Source organism: Scardinius erythrophthalmus (assembly GCF_964197995.2).
Source record: "Scardinius erythrophthalmus genome assembly, chromosome: 14".
NCBI lineage: Eukaryota > Metazoa > Chordata > Actinopteri > Cypriniformes > Leuciscidae > Scardinius > Scardinius erythrophthalmus.
This window is the reverse complement of record NC_138234.1, coordinates 17,408,810-17,428,706: the sequence shown is the minus strand read 5'-3', so window position 1 is coordinate 17,428,706 and position 19,897 is coordinate 17,408,810. Positions and strand designations below refer to the sequence as shown.

The 19,897-nt window shown below is 35.8% G+C and overlaps 1 protein-coding gene across 1 annotated transcript in view; it reads left to right on the top strand.

Moving 5' to 3' along the window:
- Positions 1 to 612: 612 nt before the first annotated feature.
- Positions 613 to 19,897, top strand: part of insrb (insulin receptor b) — a 72,848-nt gene continuing 53,563 nt past the window's right edge. The window contains exon 1 of the mRNA XM_081385543.1: positions 613 to 1,803. Coding sequence (XP_081241669.1) covers positions 1,725 to 1,803 — 79 coding nt within the window. The 5' untranslated portion in view covers positions 613 to 1,724. The remainder of the gene's footprint in view (positions 1,804 to 19,897) is intronic.

Genomic DNA, 19,897 nt, shown 5'->3' with positions numbered 1-19,897 from the left:
CATCAATTTGAGAGCAATAATTATATTATATTAATTATATTATTTTATATAATATTACATATATTATATTACATTAATTATATTATATGATATTATAAATAATATTTCTATATATTTTATTTATTTACAAACTTTTATGTTAGCTGATTCATCAATTTGAGAGCAATAATTATATTATATTATATTATATTATATTATATTATATTATATTATATTATATTATATTATATTATATTATATTATATTATATAACCCTGCCCTATTTTTTGTTTAATTTTTCAAATCAAATAATAATAATATAAAAAATAATATAGAATATAAAATACATGCAAACTATATTTTAATTAATTTCATTTCATTTTATATAATACAAATACATTTTTATATAATTTTAAAAATAAATTAATCAATTTTTACGTGTAAAATACTTCATGGATTCAGATTTCAAGCACCACAATTCTCAGTCTTTATATACATGGAAAAGCGCCAATCTATTTAATTCATGACTCTTGCTTTCTCTTTATGTGGGTGTGTAACAGACTCCATTCCAGCAGTCACGATCCGTTGCGCTCCGCTCCGTGTTTTGGGCCTCGCCGCTGCTCTACCCCAGCTGACTGGCAGTACTTGTTTACTGGTGGAGGTACACAGGGAGAGACGAGAGGGGGGAAACCATACCGCCGACAACACGAGAGAAGTTTTTACCCACTTTCAGCCCATTCCCACGCCAATGAGTTCATCTACACCGCACGCTGGGGTCTTGTGGACGAAATTGAGTGATTTTGTGGGCAGTCTGGACACGCGTTGTACGCTGGTCTGTTTAAACGTGGAAGATTAAAACGCAACGCGGCCGTGACGCGCGTACGCTCACACACTTCGGGAGCATTGTGCTAGAAGCAAAGGCTTTAGGGGAATATCAAAAAAAATTTTTTGGATCTCAACGCTTCGAATATACACAAACGTGTGTGGATATTTAATTTTATCCACAGGTGTCTTATCTGACAGCGGAATAGCAAAAAAAAAAAAAAAAGCCTTTTTGGTTTATGCATGTGTATAAAGGGATGAGGAGATTTGAGACATTTCTCTGATAAGAACATTTGGCAATACACGACCTGTGGAATAACGCCTTTATTTTGCCTCTGCCCTCAGATGCATTAAATCTGTCAAATTATTGGAAATTTTGACGATTGGGAAACATCTGCAAGCTTTTCTGTGAACAGTGGATTTTTTTCTCTCTTTTTTTCAAGGCAACCATACTATTTTACAGGAATTTGCAAACTAAAACAGGGATATGAAAAAGTTGCAATGTACTGAACCCTTAAGGGTACCTCATTCCTAGAAGTGTGGGATTGATTCCATGGAAGAAATGCATGGACGTTTTTCATGCTTGATCTACTGAAAGCAGACATGCATCCGAAAAATAGTTCAATATGATTTTTGTTTATTTATTTTTCACTAGAGAGCAAGATCATGTTATTTAATGGTAATTTAACCCGTGCTGCGTAGGCAACAACTATTTAAATTGAACATTATTTTTTAACTGAAGCACGGTGGACCCCTGGGTCCCCTTCTTGGGGGGTCTCATTTAAGTTGTCGCTGGGATTTAGACTTTATTAGCCTGGATATAAGCTAATTAACGTTTTATTTTATTTTGTTGTTGTTGTTTTTTTAACACGCCAGAGGTGGATTTAATTTTTCAAGAAAACTAAAACGTGTCGCGAGACATAATGCGGCTGGACACATCTGTGGTTGTTTTGGTCACTTTCGCCTACATCGTGTGCCTCTGCGGATCGCTACATGGAGAAAGTGAGTAATAACACGCTTTAATTCACAAAATGTAGATATGTTATTCCGCTATGTGTGTACTATTAGTTTACAACTGAGGGGACTTGTGGAATTCACTCATGTAGACTTCGGGCTGCTCCGACGTGTTGACGAGGGATGTCGCACGTATTTTTTTTGTTTTTAAATGACCTTTTGTGTTAAAAATGGCTTTTTATAAGCCATTTTATGAGTCATATATTTTTTAAAGGTACAAGTTAGGTCATTTGTAGAATGAAATCGTATTGTTTTGGTTGTTAAACGTTTGTTTTCATACATGGTTCCCCCGCTTCCTCTCAAAATAGGCTGTTCCTTAGGCCTGGCGTTCTGTGCGTCAGCCCGAAGGCCAGATTAGCGCTCGTGACTGGACTCGGCGGGATTCGCGAGCGCGCGCACGCTTGGAATCCAAACACGCACGTTCTTCACGTTCGATTTGGAAGCGTGTTGTAAACAAGTTGAGGCCTTAAGAAGATTCCCAGATCCCATAAGTGCAGGATTAGCCTACATTGGATTTCTTTCTATCTATATTGCCAGAGATGTGTGCTCGTCTTCTGTGTGATATCAATTAATAATTCCCAGATGAGAAGTAAAAGAATGTTTGCGTGCACGATATTGTATTGGAAGATATTTTAAGCGTTGTGTGGGTGTAACTCACAAACAAACGTGAAATCATAATTAACCGAACAGTGGTTTGTATATATTTGAATCAATATGTATTGAAATGAAAATGATTTATTCATACTAGTTCTTGTTTATTGTATTGTCATTAACCAATCATGCTATGACCATTTATCGTACATTTATCAAGTCATACATTAACTTTATATAATGTAGTGCTAGTATATTAGCCATTGGCTACCACACACACACACACACACACACACACACACACACACACACACACACACACACAAATGTTTCCAACATTGATAATAAATCAGCATTTTAGAATGATTTCTAAAGGATCATGTGACACTGAAGACTGCAGTAATGCTGATGAAAATTCAGCTTTTCATCACTGAAATAAATTATATTCAAATAGAAAATCATTATTTAAAATTGTAGTAATATTTCACAAATAAATGCAGGCTTGACGAGCATAAGACTTCTTTCAAAAGCATTAAAAATGGTAATGTTTCCAAACTTTTGACCAGTACTGTATGTACAAATACATATAAAAGTTACAATAAGGCGTAATCAGGTTTGTGCTAAATTGCATTTTTATATACACAATATTTTTCATTCATGTGTTCAATGGAGAAGCTTCAGCACACGTTTAGTGAGATCCTGTATTGCTGTGAAATATATAGCTACTATATCTAAACGCCTTCAGCTTTTCCATTTCTGAACATCAATTTAAATTTAGGATAGGCACTTTTATGGGCACACTTAGAATCGTCGCCTCGTAATGTTTTTTTAGAGCTGCCGTCTCAAGAAAGTGCTTGACCGATGCCTGCAATAGTAACATGATGTTATAAATAATGGTCTGGAAATGATTGGATCTTCCCTATTATAGGTAACTGTTGCATCCCAGTGATCCATTTGAACCGTGGATTGGGAAAACATGAGGTGTTTGCAGGTGGCATTCATTTTCTATCAGAAACTTGATAAACCTTTATGCAATCTGTTTGTTTTTCAGGTAAAGAAAATTGGGAATTGGGAATTTTTGGTCTATTTAAAACCATTTTCCATGTGGTTCCAAATCTGAGCCAATCTTTAAACTAAACTGTCCAGGTATTGTTACTCTATTAGAAAACATCTACGGTTGATCTCTCGAATATTAAGATGTTAGAATACGTTGGAATAGTTTTAACATTACCGTTGGCCTCTAACTCCATGGACCTGTTTGGGATCTTCTGACACTCTGCAGTTTGCCTTGGTATGTCTCCCAGAATTCCAAGCGTGTGGAATGTCTTTGAAGTGGCCCACCCTGTAGGTGCTCTTGCCGTTGAGGGTTTCGGGACTCATTTCGGCGTCTGGTGCCTGCTGACCTCTTGTCTTCCAGGTCATGTATCTGAACATTTGCCATGTAGCGTGTGAGCTCTATGTTCAGCTCTCGGAATCTCCAGGGTGGGCTTTTCCCAGGAAATCGGAGCATTTTCGCATGCTTTTCTCGCAGGTTCATTGGTGTGTGGCCATTTTCTCGAGGTTGTTGCTTCAAAACTGTTTTTTCATACATTGACATACAAGAACAAACTTTGAAACATGCATAAAATGTATGCATTTTTAAAATAAAATTATTAAAATGTTTGTATGAAAAAAAACCTTTTTTTTAAATGTATATTGTACATTTCTTAAATCACTTAATATAGAAATAATGTGCCAATATTGCTGTTTTTCTTTCAAAAAACTGATGCTTGGCAATTGTTTAACAGAAGATAAACAGCAATTGTATTTATTTTATTTTTGCAAAACATTTTTACGAAAGAAACTGCGACTGTTACTTTGCACTGTTTCTTTCCTAGAAAGCACAATTGCATTTTGACCTTGTAAAGCAACTCATAATCATATATATATATATATATATATATATATAATGTATAATATATGTATTAAAAAGTATATCAGAATTAACATAAGCAGTGACATTTTTTTATACTGATTATATAACTTTTCACATTAAGTTTTATGATGGTGAGCAATCAAAGAAGTAGAAGGTGTTCTAGATTAGACCGTTTTAAGCCACTCATGTTACACTCATTTCTGTTTGTGATCTTGTTACGAACACTTTGGTTTTAATTCGGTATCCTCGCTTTACCATGTCAAGATGTTCTAGGGCGTGAACGGAGCAACATGCCCTTATTCCACCTTGCAGGGGCCGTAATTTCCACATTGATGTATTCGACTGACCTGTTGAATTGTTAACGTAGTCACGCCTCTACTCAATATTCATTGACTAAAGATTCAAGGCGGCTTGTTTCTTTTATTGACACAGTTCTCCATGTTGGGTTGTTGTGGGCCACAAATGAGGTTGATGCCTCTTACAACATGCCTGAAAAATCTGATCTGATGAGCCGGTTGCTGTTTGTATCCATCCGGCTTTTTCTGTCAATGATCTCATGCCATAATGTCTCTGTCAAACCATGCTAGTAATGCAGGGATCAGTAAGCGTTGAGTTGGGGCCCTTTCAGCACATATGAGAGGGTGGAAAGACAGCTTGTCTCCAGCATTTGTAGGGTTTAGAGAATCTTGGCAGCTCTGTTACGCTACCTGATGGGCTACATGTATTTTGAGGACTGTCATATGCCTTAAATGGGGTTCTTTTGACTTAATTATTAATCAGATCCCGATGCAAGGGTGGAATCAAAATGGAAGTTTTGAGGCTTTTCTTTATTACATGTCGATTAGCTTTGAGGTCAATCTCTACATTTTTTTGTGGCTTTATTAGATAGGACAGTAGAGATTTTGACAGGAAAGTGTGGGGAACAGGATCGGCAAAAGACCTCAAGCTGGGAATCTAGCTCGGGTCGCTAGAGGCCCAGTTGCGCTATATGTTGGCGCACTATCTCTACACTTGAGTGGCTTATTGCTTTTATAAAATGGCGGCAACAGCAATATGTTAAAAATGTTATAACCTCAATTTCATCAGCTGTGCAACAAAGCAATTAGCTAAGAAGACTATATTTAGTTTGAGATGTTTGTATTTGATAAATGCAGGCTTAATAAAATTATAGACGTAAGCTGTGTCCCAATTCAGAGGCTTCATCCTTCGAAGGCCGTGAGGTTTGGATCGAACGTTGTTAAATGGGACGATCTAGCCTAAGGATGCTTGTTTTTTTCGCCTAGCAACTGTGACTGGTGTTGAGGTTGACCTCACCTTATGTCACAAAACAATGTTTTCGTTTGTAACTATACAAGTATTCGTCCTGCGATTGTTCGGTACATGATCTTTATGTCTACACGACTAATACAGCATTGAAGCGTAACCACCATTAACCACCAATAATTTTAATAAGCTCCACGTTTTTTACTTTCGGTAAAAAAAGTGTCATCTTTTAAATTCTGTCCATTTTATCACAAAATGAAAATAAAAATGCCGTTTAGACGTTCTTTGATATGGCGTGACAGTAAGCGCCTCAGTTCAAACGGCAGCGCGTGAAGCGCGAGCAAACGCGATCATCTCTTCATCGTCAATACCAGTGGCAAAATTAATATGAACCAGTGGCGTAACTTTGTTTTAAAAAGTGGGTGGGACGGTTTTTTTTTTTAAACGGGGGGGGGGGGGATTTATGAATGCTAAATCATAAATCGATGTATGTACAATAACATTACGATGTCCAGCAATCGATTGAAATAGTGCATGGGTTTAATTTGTCGTTTAATGAGGTTTGATATATGTTGGTGTGGGTAAATACATTATGAATACATGTATTGAAATGGTCCAGTGGTAGAACTTTTGCCAAGCGTGTCAGAGGTTGTGGGTTCTAATCAGGGTTCTAATCCACACTCCTATAGGTTTTTTTTTCTTTTTTTCTCATTAAAACTGATTATGTTTATCAGTGGTTGTATATCAGGCAAGCATACGTTTGTATGCATTTTGTTTTGTAATTTCACCGGAACGAATAGAGTCTCCACAACGGATTGAAGCGCGAAGTGAAGACTGTGCGCAAGCCACAAGAGAACACAATAGCCTATCCGCACCACTGATCGCAGCGGCAACGAGCACTTTGATCACTTGATTTCAGAAACACCACATTTCAGCGCTAGATCGCCTCTTACACACGAACTAAATGAATGCTCTGCTAGTTAACTGGAGATGTTTTATTTATTTGTATTGGTACATTCGTGCCGTGAGATGTTTCAAAAGTGGTGGGGACAATATCGACCTTAGCAAAAAGTGGTGGGGACATGTCCCACCCGTCCCACCCGCAAATTACGCCTATGATATGAATAAACATCTGAAGGTATGTTGAAAGATACACTACAACCTACAGGAACGTATCATATCTCGTTTAATCGCTCAATCAGTGTTTTAACGTCAATGGGGCAGCTTGTAAACAATATCCCACATAGCATTACATTTACCTCAGGCTAGTCATTCAGTGTCCACAGTTTGTTAGTTCGCTGGAGAAATGAACTCTTTCGCTAAATATATGCACTATATTAGCCTATATATTCATTATATTTCACTTAACCAGTTAGTGATGTCTTGATTATTTAATGCATATGTTTAAATAAATCTGTCATGAAAATTACGGCCACTGTGTCAATTATTATATTGGAGTAAAGAGAGAATTTTATAATTAGATTTAGATGTTAATGCAAAAACTGCCGTGTGCAGTTTAGAGGTTTGCATTCATAGTGTTGATTATTATATCTAAAAAATATATAACAACTGAATTTGGGTTAATAGTTCTGGCTCTGTTGTCATTATAATGTACAAGTAAGCGCTCCCTATAGTTTACAGCATTAGCAGAGACATTTTTGTTTATCCTCAAACTTTTAATTAGAATTGAATTCATTTTAAGGCCGAGACACAGTAAACTACTGTTTAATAATAAATAAATAAAAGCTTTTTTATATTTAGTTCACCCTCCTGCTGTAGCAAACTCATACCGAACCGTGGCTTCAAAACCGAGGTACGTACCAATTACTGATTATCAGTTTTGTGTATCGGCGTTACACCCTTTTAACTTTCAAGTGGTCATAACTATGTTGAAATACAGTATCTGAAATATAAGTGGGTTAAATATATTGAAACTAAATAATGTAATTTTGAATGATGTTGTTTTTCTTCAGTGGTTAGCACTGCTAGGGCTGTTTTTAGAGGAAGTATTGTATAAAATCATTTAATGAGTGAAGACAAGCTCCTTTTTCTTCTGAGCTGCATATCTCGATGTGTGTGGCTATTCCCTCAATTACAGAGGCGTAAATATGAGCGATACTCATCTTTATTCTGCCAATAAACCTTTCAACAAGGTTAAGGGGGTGACATTAATTTGTTTTACTTTGCGGTAAATTAAATTAGTTTTTTTTTCTCCCTTCTCGCTGCAAGTAAATATTATCAGATAGTTGAGTGGGAAAAGATTCTGAAGCAATGCATGAAAACAAACTTTAATCTCCATGTTTTCATTTCAAAGAGAAGTTGCAAGAAACCCTACATTTTATGTCATATTTTCAAAATTCTGAGTTGCAAAAAATTGTTTGAATTATGAAATATATTGTCGCACTTGAATGATTTTGCAGTCTATAAATTATTTTACAGATATTTCTGTTTAATTAAAACACTTTAGTTTAGGGTCCAATTCTCACTATTAACTATTAACTACGGCTTTTCACTCAAGCTCTTATTAATAGTTAGTAAGTTAGTTATTAAGTTTAGGTATTATGTAGGATTAAGGGATTTAGAATATGGTCATGCTGTATAAGTACTAATAAACAGCCAATATCCTAGTAATATGGATGCTAATAAGAAACTAATTAATAGTGAGAATTAGACCCTAAACTAAAGTGTTGCCAATAGTTTTTAGAAGGGATGCACGATATATCAGCCACCATATCGTTATCGCCCGATATGTTTATTTTTAATATTATCGGATTGAAAAGAAAATTTGGCTGATATATTAAAGCCGATAAATAATGGATTATTTACTTCAGCTGAGACACTTCAGATGCACTGTTCACCATGATGGTTTTGAATTGCTTGAAATATGATAAGAATCACTTTGGCTGTCATAGTCTACATAAAATTAAAATGAGAACATCATAATTGTGTGCTTGGGACATGGATTTAATGGTGAGACTTTTGTTTTTTGTAATGAAGCTCTCAAAAAATATATAGGCCTACAAATTTGAATTTAGATTTATTGGCCAATAAATATCTTTTATCGGCTTTCAAATATAAAGAATTAACGGTTTCGGCTATAAATTTTATATCGCCGCATCACTAGTTTTTAGACTGTACATAATTTCTCAGTTCAACATAATTAGCAGTGTATGTAATGTAATATGTGAAACAAAGCAAGAGTTTATAATATTTAGTTTGCTTAATGTGGGCTTTATACTTTTTTTTTTTTTTTTACTTAAGTCGACGTGAATTCAAAACTGATCCTTCATTACTTTCTTAAATGTTTTTTGACTTATTGTGAACAATTCATTGCTGCATGTTATTCTTAAAGACAAAGGTTTTGTCTTTTTGGAAAAAGGGTTGCAATTGTTTCATTTTGACTTCAATAACATCTCAGGTTTCATAGACATTTAGCAAGTGGTTTAGGAGTGAATACTAATTGAGTGTTTTGTTTGATTCTTTTTTTTTTTTCAGTTTGATCTAGACTTTGAATGTTTAAAGCCTTCTTCAGAAGAGTCAAACTCAGATCCTGTCAAGTAACTTTACATTAAACGAACTGTCGTATTACGCTTTGCTCTGTTCTCAGCTTGAAATCTCATTGCCTTGAGCCTGACCGCATTAGGAGACACAGCTGAAGATGAAGAATTAGATCATACTCTAGCAGGAGGCCTTCCAAGTCTTTGTTGTTCTCGTAATCTCGTGTGGCAGCGTAGGTCTTTACTCCTTTAACTGGATTGAGTTTAGAGCCTTAATGTTGGATTGCTCCACCTGCTTTACTCTTTGTAGAGGTGTGGGATGAGAAAAATCAGATGTTATGTGGTTTATTTTTAGCTGTATATATTCATTTCTCTAGTTAATGCCGTAGACCACGTTACAAAAGTGAACATTCCTGTCGCTGGGCCACGTTCCCAACCCGAGGCCAAAAGCACGGTTGTCTTTGTGAGTTTGTGTGCCCGAGCGCTGCTGTCAGACGGCACGTCGTCCCAGAGTTTTTCTCATTTAAGGGGAGGTGAGGGAGTTCACTGTCATCCACGGTTTTGTTTTTCCCCTCATACAACACGTATTTGCAGCCGGCCAGTCTGGATAACACACAGAAACAATGCCTGTCTAAAATAATCTGGCCCTGCACAGTTTGTAAGTGTGAACACAAACCCATTCACCTTTATCGCCTGCTTGTTTTCGTCCAATCCAGTTATGCATAACTAATGTTCGGTAGGGAAAACTTGATTACTCAAGTCAGATGTAGCGTTACGCTACAAGTTTTGGCCTTTCAATTGAGAAAAAGGGAGAGTACAGTTTTAAAGTAAACATGAAATTGTAAGTTTGCAAAATACCATATTGGATTTTCTTAATTTATTGGTTTTGATCAATATTGGATTTTTAATTGTGCAATATGCATGGTAATTTCCTCTATTTTTACTTTTAGATTACCTTTTCCGCCATCAAATGCTCATTTAAAGTTAACATTTTGGGGCAAATAAAAAAAAAAAAAAATACTTTTTTATTATTAAATAGCATCAAATTTTGATTTCATTTTAACTTAAAAGTAGGCCTAATGATAAAACTTAGGAACATTTTTATTTTAAAACAATGTGTTGGAAATAGGACTGTAATCTCCTAGTCGATTAGTCGATTATTTGGTCGATACGTTCTGGCTCAACCAAAATTCTGATTGGTCGATTTTTTGGCGCGTTTATTTCATCAGTTTTGCCGCGTTCATTTCATCAGTTTTGCCGCGTTGACGCGTTCATTTCATCAGGTGGAAAGCACTAATTGCTAATGGGGGTGTTTTCAGAGCACCCCTGTTTCCCAGGTAACAGTCTGTCTTCAGAACACCCCCCTTGTTTTCACTTCTTTTGGATTAGCCCGACCCACCGCCGGAGAAGAGAGACAGATTGAAGAAAGAAGGCTACTAGAAGGTTTGCTGAATATTATTTAATTGTGAGAGCGTTTAATTCATAGTCAGTCCTCTTCTACTAAGTCAACAAAGACATCGGCAGTGTGACAGCATTTTTTAAAAAGTTAATAGTCTCTTCGTGTCTCAGCCGCGAAGCTGAGCTGCACAGAGCGGCTGAAATGATAACGTTAGTGTCTGTCAGTTATTATAATACATATGACAAAAACAATTGTCTAAATTATGTTGCATATTCCTCAAAAGTGCTTGTGATATCACTATTTTCGTAAATCATAGGCTCTGATATTGCGTGCAGATGCACGTGATGCAATGCTGTCAGAGCCGTCAGACTCATTTCAGTGCAAAATAATAAGGTCAAAAACGATTTAATATACTGCAAATAACCTACTAGTTTTTTATGTTTATTTATAATTCATTTAGGCGGACAACAAGGCTACCAAGTAACGTTAGCCTACTGCGCACAGTGCGCAACTAGCCTAATTAATTAAACGCTTTTTTTCCTAACGTCATTTTTAGTCGAAAATTTCAGGACTTCAGTCGACCAAGATTTTCTTTGGTTGATTACAGCCCTAGTTGGAAATATCTGCGCTGAAAAAAGTTGGTGTAGAAACAAATTTCACTAAGAAATTGCTAGTAAATTTCACGAACAATTGCGAAGAAACGGCGAGTAACACATTGAATTAAACATGACATTTTGAAATATAAAAACTGAAATGGTGCTTTTTTGCAAAATGTAAATGTAACAGCTCAAAACATCTCAAAAACAACTAAATTAGTTTATCCAGTCGGATGTGATGCACACATTTTGTTTTTGGAGGCTTTTATAGCTTTGCATCCAACCATTCATCACTTGTTCGCAGCCATAATGCATCATTTACACATTTTGACACGTTTTTTTAGTCTGTCTTTGTGTCAGATGCTTCAACGTGAGAGGAAAACTTAAGAAATGTGTCCAAACAGCGAGCCAAGCGCCGAGGCGACGGCTCATACTGCACTTGGCAGCTGACCAGGGCAAGAAATTAACCGTGGTTTACTACAGTGGCAAAGGAAACAGTGTATCTATTGTTAATGAAGTAAAGTACACTCGCCAAGCTTTATTTGTTTGCTTTGGTTAGTTCCTTTCTCCCTTTTCATGTGCTGTGTAACGTCTTGTTTTAAAGCCCAAAACTCTGAGTCGTCCTTCAAGTGCCCAACTGCCCGTGAGATATTTGAACAGGATCACGTAGATGGCGGGATGCTTGGAGGATAGCGTCACTGCAGAAACACCAAAACTATCCATTTATTCATATTGTATCGCAGAGGTGTTCCACGAATTGGGCTTTTATTGTGTAGCAAATGCTGCTGCTGTGTTGTCAAATAAATCCGAATATGAAATCTATGAAATGTTGGTTTTTGGGTCTGTTAGGTCCATTGAGCCGACAGTGAGTGATTTGTGGGTTGCTCCGAGTCTGCAGGTTCTGTACGTGTCCCACCTTGCTTGGGTTAAGGATATCCAGAATGGAAAAACCAACATGCTCACGTGTGTTTGAAAATATTTTTGAAAACTGTTTGGTGTCCAGGGAAGTCTAACGGAAAAACAAATAGTGGAAATATTAGTTGAGCTGCTTGACTCGGCGTAATGAATTGATATTTCATTGCTGTTTTAATGCTGCAGGTACATGTTCAGAAATATTCATAAATGCTTGAATATTGGACATTGTTTATGAAGGGGCTCCTCTATGCTATGGAATCAAATGTTTGTAGTGGAGAGGTTCGTGCAGTGAAATCAATAACATTTGTTAACAAACGTTTCAGTTTTAGTTGGTTCTTTCTGGTTCTGTTTGATTCTGCTCGATTTGATTCCGTTTGTTTCTACTTGATTCAGTTTCTTTTGGATTCTGTTCTATTTGGTTCTATTAGAATCCTTAAAAATAATAGAAACACCTTCTGGTTCTATTGGTTTCTGCGTGATTGTATTCAATTAGGTTCCGTTTGGTTCCGATTTGTTTTTGATTGATTTGTGTTTGGTTCTTCTAGCCAGTCTATTTGTATTCGTTCGTTCATTTTTTATTTTACTCTATTCGGTTCTTTCTATTTCTGTTTTGGTATCTTTTAGATTATGTTCTATTAGTTTCTTTCAAATTAATCCAACTACTATATGGTTCTAACTGATTCTATTCAGTTGGGTTCCATTTGGTTCTATTTGTTTTTGATTGATTTCTGTTTGGTGCTTGGTAGTTCTTTTTGTGTTTGTTGAATTTTGTTCTGTTCTCTTCGGTTTTATGTTCGGTCTGGGTTTGTTTGTGTCTATTGGATTCTGTTCTTTTCAGTTCTTCTCTGTTCTTTAGCTTTTTATTTTAATCTGTTCAGTTCTATTTTGTTATTTCTGTTTCGAATCTTTTGGATTCTGTTCTATTAGTTTCTTTGACAATTATCCAAATGCTTTGTGGTTCTATCTGATTCTATTCAGCTGCGTTTCATTTGGTTCTATTTGTTTTTGATTGATTTCTATTTGGTGCTAGCCAGTTCTTTTCGTGTTTTTTGAATTTTGTTTTGTTTGGTTTAATTTCAGTTCTGTTTGTGTCAGTTGGATTCAGTTTTTTTCCCCCGGTTCTCTGTTTTTTCTTTTACTCTATTCGGTTCGTTTTGGTTCTTTCTGTTTCTGTATCTTTTGGACTGTTCTATTCAGTTTTATTAGTTTCTTTACAGTTCTACCTTATTCTATCTAGTATGGTTACATTTGGTTCTATTTGTTTTTCTGTTTGGTGATTGCTCTTCTATTTTATTATGTTCATTCTGCATTTGTTTGTGTTTTGGATTCTGTTCTTTTTTAGTTCTTCTCTGTTCTTTACTTTCTTTCTTTTAATCTATTCGATTCTATTTGGTTCTTTCTACTTCTGTTTCTGTTCTATTAGTTTCTTTGAAAATAATACAAATTCTTAATGGTTCAATTCTGTTCTACCTGATTCTATTCAGTTAGGTTCAGTTTGGTTCCATTTTAGTTTTGATTGATTTCTATTTGTTGTTAGCCAGTTCTTTTTGTGTTTGTTCTCTTTGGTTCTTCTGAGCTTTTCAGTTCTGGTTTTGTTTGTCTGTTGGATTCCGTTCTTTTCGGTTCTCCTCTGTTCTTTCATTTATTTTCATCTCTATTATGTTCTGTTTGGTTCCTTCTGGTTATGTTAGATTCTGTTTTGTTTGGTTCTGCTTGATTTAGGTTTGGTTAAATATTTTTTTCCATTTCTGTTCAGTTATGGTCTGTTTGATACTTTCCTATTATGTCCAGTTTGGTTTTTATTGAATGCTTTTCTGTTTAAACATTTAAATCTGTTTTTAAATCCGAGTCCTTGCTTTACCCATAATGATCACACACCACCCAAAACTGCTTCATGATGAGCCATAGAGTCTGACAGGGTCTGTGGGTTTCTGGGTAGACGTGGGCTTACCCAGCAGCAGTCAGTCTGAGCCGGTGGTCTCCAGAACAGACAAACAGCCCATTAAATTGACCTGTCTCTCGCTGCAGACGCTCGGCCGCTCCTCTCCCTGCGGTAACTCTGTGGACTGATTCCAGAGACGGCAGGGGAGGGGCGCACTGCAATGGCCATATTCATCTCGCACAGTCTCACCCAAAACACGCAGCGCCCATCAGCACTCTGAAGTGATCAATATTGGCTTTTGTCTCCTTGGTTCTATGCAGCTTTTCTTCCTTAGCTGCATCCCGCTCTCAAGATGCTGTGGAAGAAATCAACACGCGACGTTAGTTTCACATGGCATGGCGGTGAGGAGCTTAGTGTTTGACGTAGAAAAACATTGTAATAATCCTTTATACTCTCCTCTACACACACCACGTTGTGTCGCCACGCACAAGTCTTAAAGCATGTTCGGTAGCATTTGTCGTCATAAGGAATTAACATGCATTGCTGCAAAAGCTACAGCAAACATCGTTTTTTTTTTTTTAAACACACACTTGTCTGTTCAATCATGGCACGACAAAGTATAACAGAATGGCACAAAACAAGCGATGGATTTGCTTCCAAAGACGCGACATTTAGCATGATAACAATAATGGTTAATAATACCCTTTTTTTTTTTTGTAATTTTAATGAATCAATTTTTCTGGATTTTGTTTTAAGCTACATTTTATTTTAGCAGTAAAAAGCAATAAATGTCTGATTAATTGAAACAGACTTCTGCAATTAAATATCAATTTATTAAAAGTTTAACACAAATAAATTTTTTAGGGCTCTATAAAATTAGTTTTAAGTCCGTTTTCTATTTTAGTCTTTCTGTTCTATTCCGTTTTAATGGTATAATTAAATTTGAATAATCTAAAAGCATGTCAAATCAATCGAATTCTGAAAACTGAAAACAATCTGAAAATTTGTTGAAATTGTTACATTAATAGGGCCCTATGAAAAGTTGTATTTTTTAAAGTTGTATATTTATGATTTAGATGATCAGTAATTGGTTTAATTGTACTGCCATACTTTTGATTTATTCATCCAAAATTTGCCAAATTTCACTTACGTTCAGTTACATTTGTAAATTCTATTTTAATGACTGGATTCCGCAATTCCATCCGCATTTGCTTTATCGCAGAAATCATAGGGCTATAAGTTATCTGAATGATAATATTTTAAGCTAGGCCAGTTTGATTTCACAAACCGGCCTAAATATTTGGAGTCTTGACTAATTTTCATAAATTTTATTGGTAAAGGTGACTACTTGCATGCGACTTCATGACAAGCGTTTAGTGCGCAGACACTGTAATATAAAAATACTCATATTTATGTTTTGAGCTACACATCAATTTTATGCATTCCGTTTTAAAATGTTCATGTTTATGTTGTGTTCTTAGGCACAATTGTGTAAATTGCCATTAACTATTTTTCTTTTTGATGGCAACGGGCGAAGCTACAATTTGAAGGAAATCTCAAGCATGTCTATTATTTTTGTTAGCACCTCAGTAATGCAAGAGCTATGTACATTCGAACAATCGGTTGTATTGATTGAATTGAACTTGAATTCGTGTTCATTTGTAAAATATGTTTCTGGCCTAACTGGTGGACTGTTAAAAAATTCTCTGAGAAGTTTTAAATCCTAGATCTAGACCTCATTAAACCGTTGTTCGCCTAAACTATTGCTCTTCCAAGGCGAGTTAGAAACGTGGCTTCTTCTGGATTTGAAAGAAATAGCCAAATAGTCAAGATGCCAGATCCCATCTGGTTTTGGGGCAGTGTGCAATGAGGAACATACCTCTGCTGTCGGAAGCCGCGTCCCTGATGACCCGAGGGCCTCGTAGCTGCTTTTAGAAGCACTAGGAAATGTGTTCTAGTGTCTCTTCAGCGTTAATGGGGGCAGAAGCCTTTCAGAGAGAGCGTAATTAGCCCACAGCTATTGATATTTGATGCACTCACTGTTTCACAATAAATTTTGCTCAAAAAAGCATGTTGCTACAAATTGCATTTTGAACAGAATCCACGTTCTTGTTTGTCATGTGCAACTTGGCTTCCTGACAGATAAATTCTTTGGCTTTTTAGGCCTAGACTGATTTTTCCTGTTTAGGCTAAAAGCATTTTCTGCTGGCCAAAAGCTAGCCTAAATAAAAGCCATTCGTTCCATTGCTCCTACGTGGGACATGATTGCATGATGCAGAAAATTAAGACGTTCTCGAGCTCAAGTTTAAGTTCTCGGACCACCTTTTTGTATTTTAGTGGACGTTTTGCTATTTTGTTGGAAATTGGAAATTTAATTGGTTTTTAATTTGTGTGTCATCAGCAATACTACTACCAACGGGCTACTTAACAACATTTTAGTTTTCAGAGAGATTAGTCAGACAGAGTTTTGCACAAACTAACAGACCATTCTCTGAAATAGCTTATGTAAACTAAACTGAATGTTTTGAAATAGAAGCATTGCATTGTGGGAAGCAGAACCTCAACACCTCTTTTAAAGCTGTTGCTTCATTTTGTCTTAATGCGTGAATCTCAAGAAATATGTCTCATATTTCACCCCAAAAAAGAAAATTGTAATATTAATATATTATTATATTATATAAGTAATTATTATATTTTGTTAGAAAATTAAACCTGTTTTTTTTTTTTTTTGCATTTTCAGGACAATCCCCAAAAAATTGGTAACACTTTATTTTAAAGTGTCGTAGTTACGTTACTACATGTACTTACTATAGTAATAACAGTAGATTATGCATAATTACAAGTAACTAACACTAAACCAAACCTTAACCCTACAGTAAATGTAATGCTTCAGTAAGTACATGTAGTTAATTGATATTACTCGGTACTTATTTTAGTAAGTACAATATAACTGCGTCACCTTAAAATGAAGTGAAACGAAAAAATTCTTTGCTATAAAGTTAAGCTTTATAGCTAAAATTATCTGAATAAACTGATGAATAAACAGTATAAGGTACGGCTATTAAATAGCAGTCCCAAAATAGTTTTTGTTAATGCAGTAAAGTTATTAAGTTGGTATGCGCTATCAGTTATTTAAAAATATACAAAATAACACAGCGAAAATGCACAATACTAACATGATACTCTTAATGAATTGAATAAACATGCCTGCATGCATGCTAACACACGACAAAGCAGTTACGTAATTTATTGGTACTACGACGTTGCATGCTCGTAATATCCATCGCGGCGATAAATATTGAAGTGATATACAGTGTGTGCCTCAGCATTTGCACATGCAATTGAAGAGTGCGCACTATGAGCACAGTATAACATCTGACAGGACAGTAAAGTTCGTATTTCTGAGGTGAGAGACTTTTATTTTGTTACAAGTTACGAAAATAACGTTAGCCTGACAACAGCTCAGCTGACCGCACACACTGAATCAGGACAACTGTTTTCCTCAGGCAAACTTTACTTTAAATTAGGGCTGTCAAAAGATTAATCGCGATTAATCGCATCCAAAATAAAAGTTTGTGTTTAAATAATATATGTTTGTGTACTGTGTATAATTAAATTTGAATATATAAATACACACACATGCTTGTATATATTTAAGAAAAATGTGTAATTTATATATAAAAAAATTATATTTATATATAATATAAATTATATATAAATATATACAGTATATGTATGCAAATATTTCTTAAATATATACAAGCATGTGTGTGTATTTATATATACAAAATAATTATACACAGTACACACACATATATTATGTAAACACAAACTTTTATTTTGGATGCGATTAATCGCGATTAATCTTTTGACAGCCCTACTTAAAATGCATCTGACAGAAGAATCAACAGCTTTCACTCATGTCTTTCAAAATAAAAGTCTCATATCAGGAAAAACAGAGAATTGTTTATTGTTGTTTCTTTGACTGCACGACCCACTCTAAACGTTTTTTACGACCCACTCCTTACCTTTTCTGAAATCGCTTGAAATGTGCGCTCGCTTTTTACTTTCGAAGTGAAGATGCAATGCATTAGCTAAAGCAATGGCTTCTCTGAGTGTCCATGATCTTCCTGACATGTGGTGTAAAAGCCATCATGCTCCAATTTCCAAGCGCTAGTCACTATTGCTAGAAGCATATTAAATTCTCTATTGGGAATGTGATGCTAAAAATAAGGAAGCATCTCATTATGTAAACAGTGGGATATTGTAGCTATGGCATTGATGGTCATTTCTGAGAGCTTGTGTATTGCGATCGTCACATTTATCCATGGCTACTACATTTTCTTGTTGAATAAAGCTAAAGTGCAAAGGTTTTGCTGCTCACTTTGAGTGTGAAATTGAATCCTCGAGTGGGTGTTGAAGGTTGAAGCCTCTCGATTGCCTTGCAAGATTCCTCCCCCGAGCCTCATTTCCAGCCCTGTTATGGAAGTCACATTTCCAGTGGCATTGTCTGGGTGTGTGTTTGTGTTCACATAAGAGGCTATTGGCACATCTATTCATGCGTGTGATCGCTAACCGTCCTGCTCGCCTTACGTCATGGATAGCAAGGCTCATGTTACAGCTTAAGTGTCCCCCTTTTATTCGGCCTGATGTGTGCCGACGGGAAAAAAAAAATGTTTTTAACCTGCAGTGCCCCTTCGATGGGCCCCTCGTCTCTGGTGTGGCCCTCGGCCCTTATGTAAACTCACAAACGGCCCTGCTCTAGTGTCTCGGAAGCTGTTTGTAGTTGGCCCAGATCTATTGAGAAGATTTTGGAAAGATGACCTGATTCAACCAAAAAAAGCTTCGCAGAATGAATCATCCTTCAGATGTGCAGTTTTTAAAACAGTTCTTGGATGCCGATTGGCCAGTGTTATTTTAGTGTCATTAAGATATTTCATAGTTTTTATTTGTATTTTAAATGAGTTTTATTTTTACATTTCCTGTTTTCATTTTACTTGCATTTTCAGCATTTTTTATTTTAAATCTCTATATACCCTTTTATTATTTTGTTGTTTGGTTTTGGTTATTTTAGTACATAAAGGTAATGTACTGTACTGGCTATAGCTGAAATAATTTTTTTTTTTTTTTTAAGCAACAAATTAATTTTATTTATGCTTTACTGTGCGTTCACACCGCCGGCGGCGCGAGCGTCAAAGTGGCCGGAAGCCATTCATTTTCAATGAGAGCCGGCGGCGAGGGCGGCGCGGCGCGTCTTGGATGGTGAGAGTGGCGAGAGGAGTTGAAATCAAGTCAACTTTATGGTAATAAGCTATGACGTGGTTCGGCGGCAACCAATCGGAATGTAGAAGTCCTCCGCCTGAGAGGAAAAAAATCACGCATTCTAATCTACGTCAGAGCGTCCCCAAATCTTTCTACGGCGTCGGTGCCAGGGCGGCGAGAGCGAATTTTGCCGCTCTCGCCGGTGGCGGTGTGAACGTACAGTTAGTTTGAGTAGATGGATAACTATAATAACCCTGCTATTGGTCAATACAACAATCCAAATATGCTAAAATACACAGTATGGATCAATCGTTTTATAGTCGTTGCAGTTGTCGGGTACTATTTCTTCGGAATAGTGTTAGTATATTATTATTATGATTATTATGTTTTAAATTATTTTATTTATATTTTAATGTATTTAAATTAGTTTTGCTTAGTTTAGCTAATTCTGGATTTATATATATTTTTTGTTAGCTTTCAAGAGTTTTCTTCTTGTTTGATTATTTTAGGGCTGCCAAAGTTAATGCAATAACTTTTACCTCTTATATGCGTGTAACACGACACGTGGCGTTTTGATGTTTAAAAGTTTTATTATATACTGTACCGTATATACCTATTACAAAAAATTCAGGTTATTTTTTGTTTAGTTTCAGTTTTTCTCAGATTTTTTCCATTATTATTTTTTTATTATTTTTTGTTTTGTTTTTGTTTGCAGTATTTGTGTCCTTAATGTTTTAATTGTGCAGTGACAATTTTATAAAA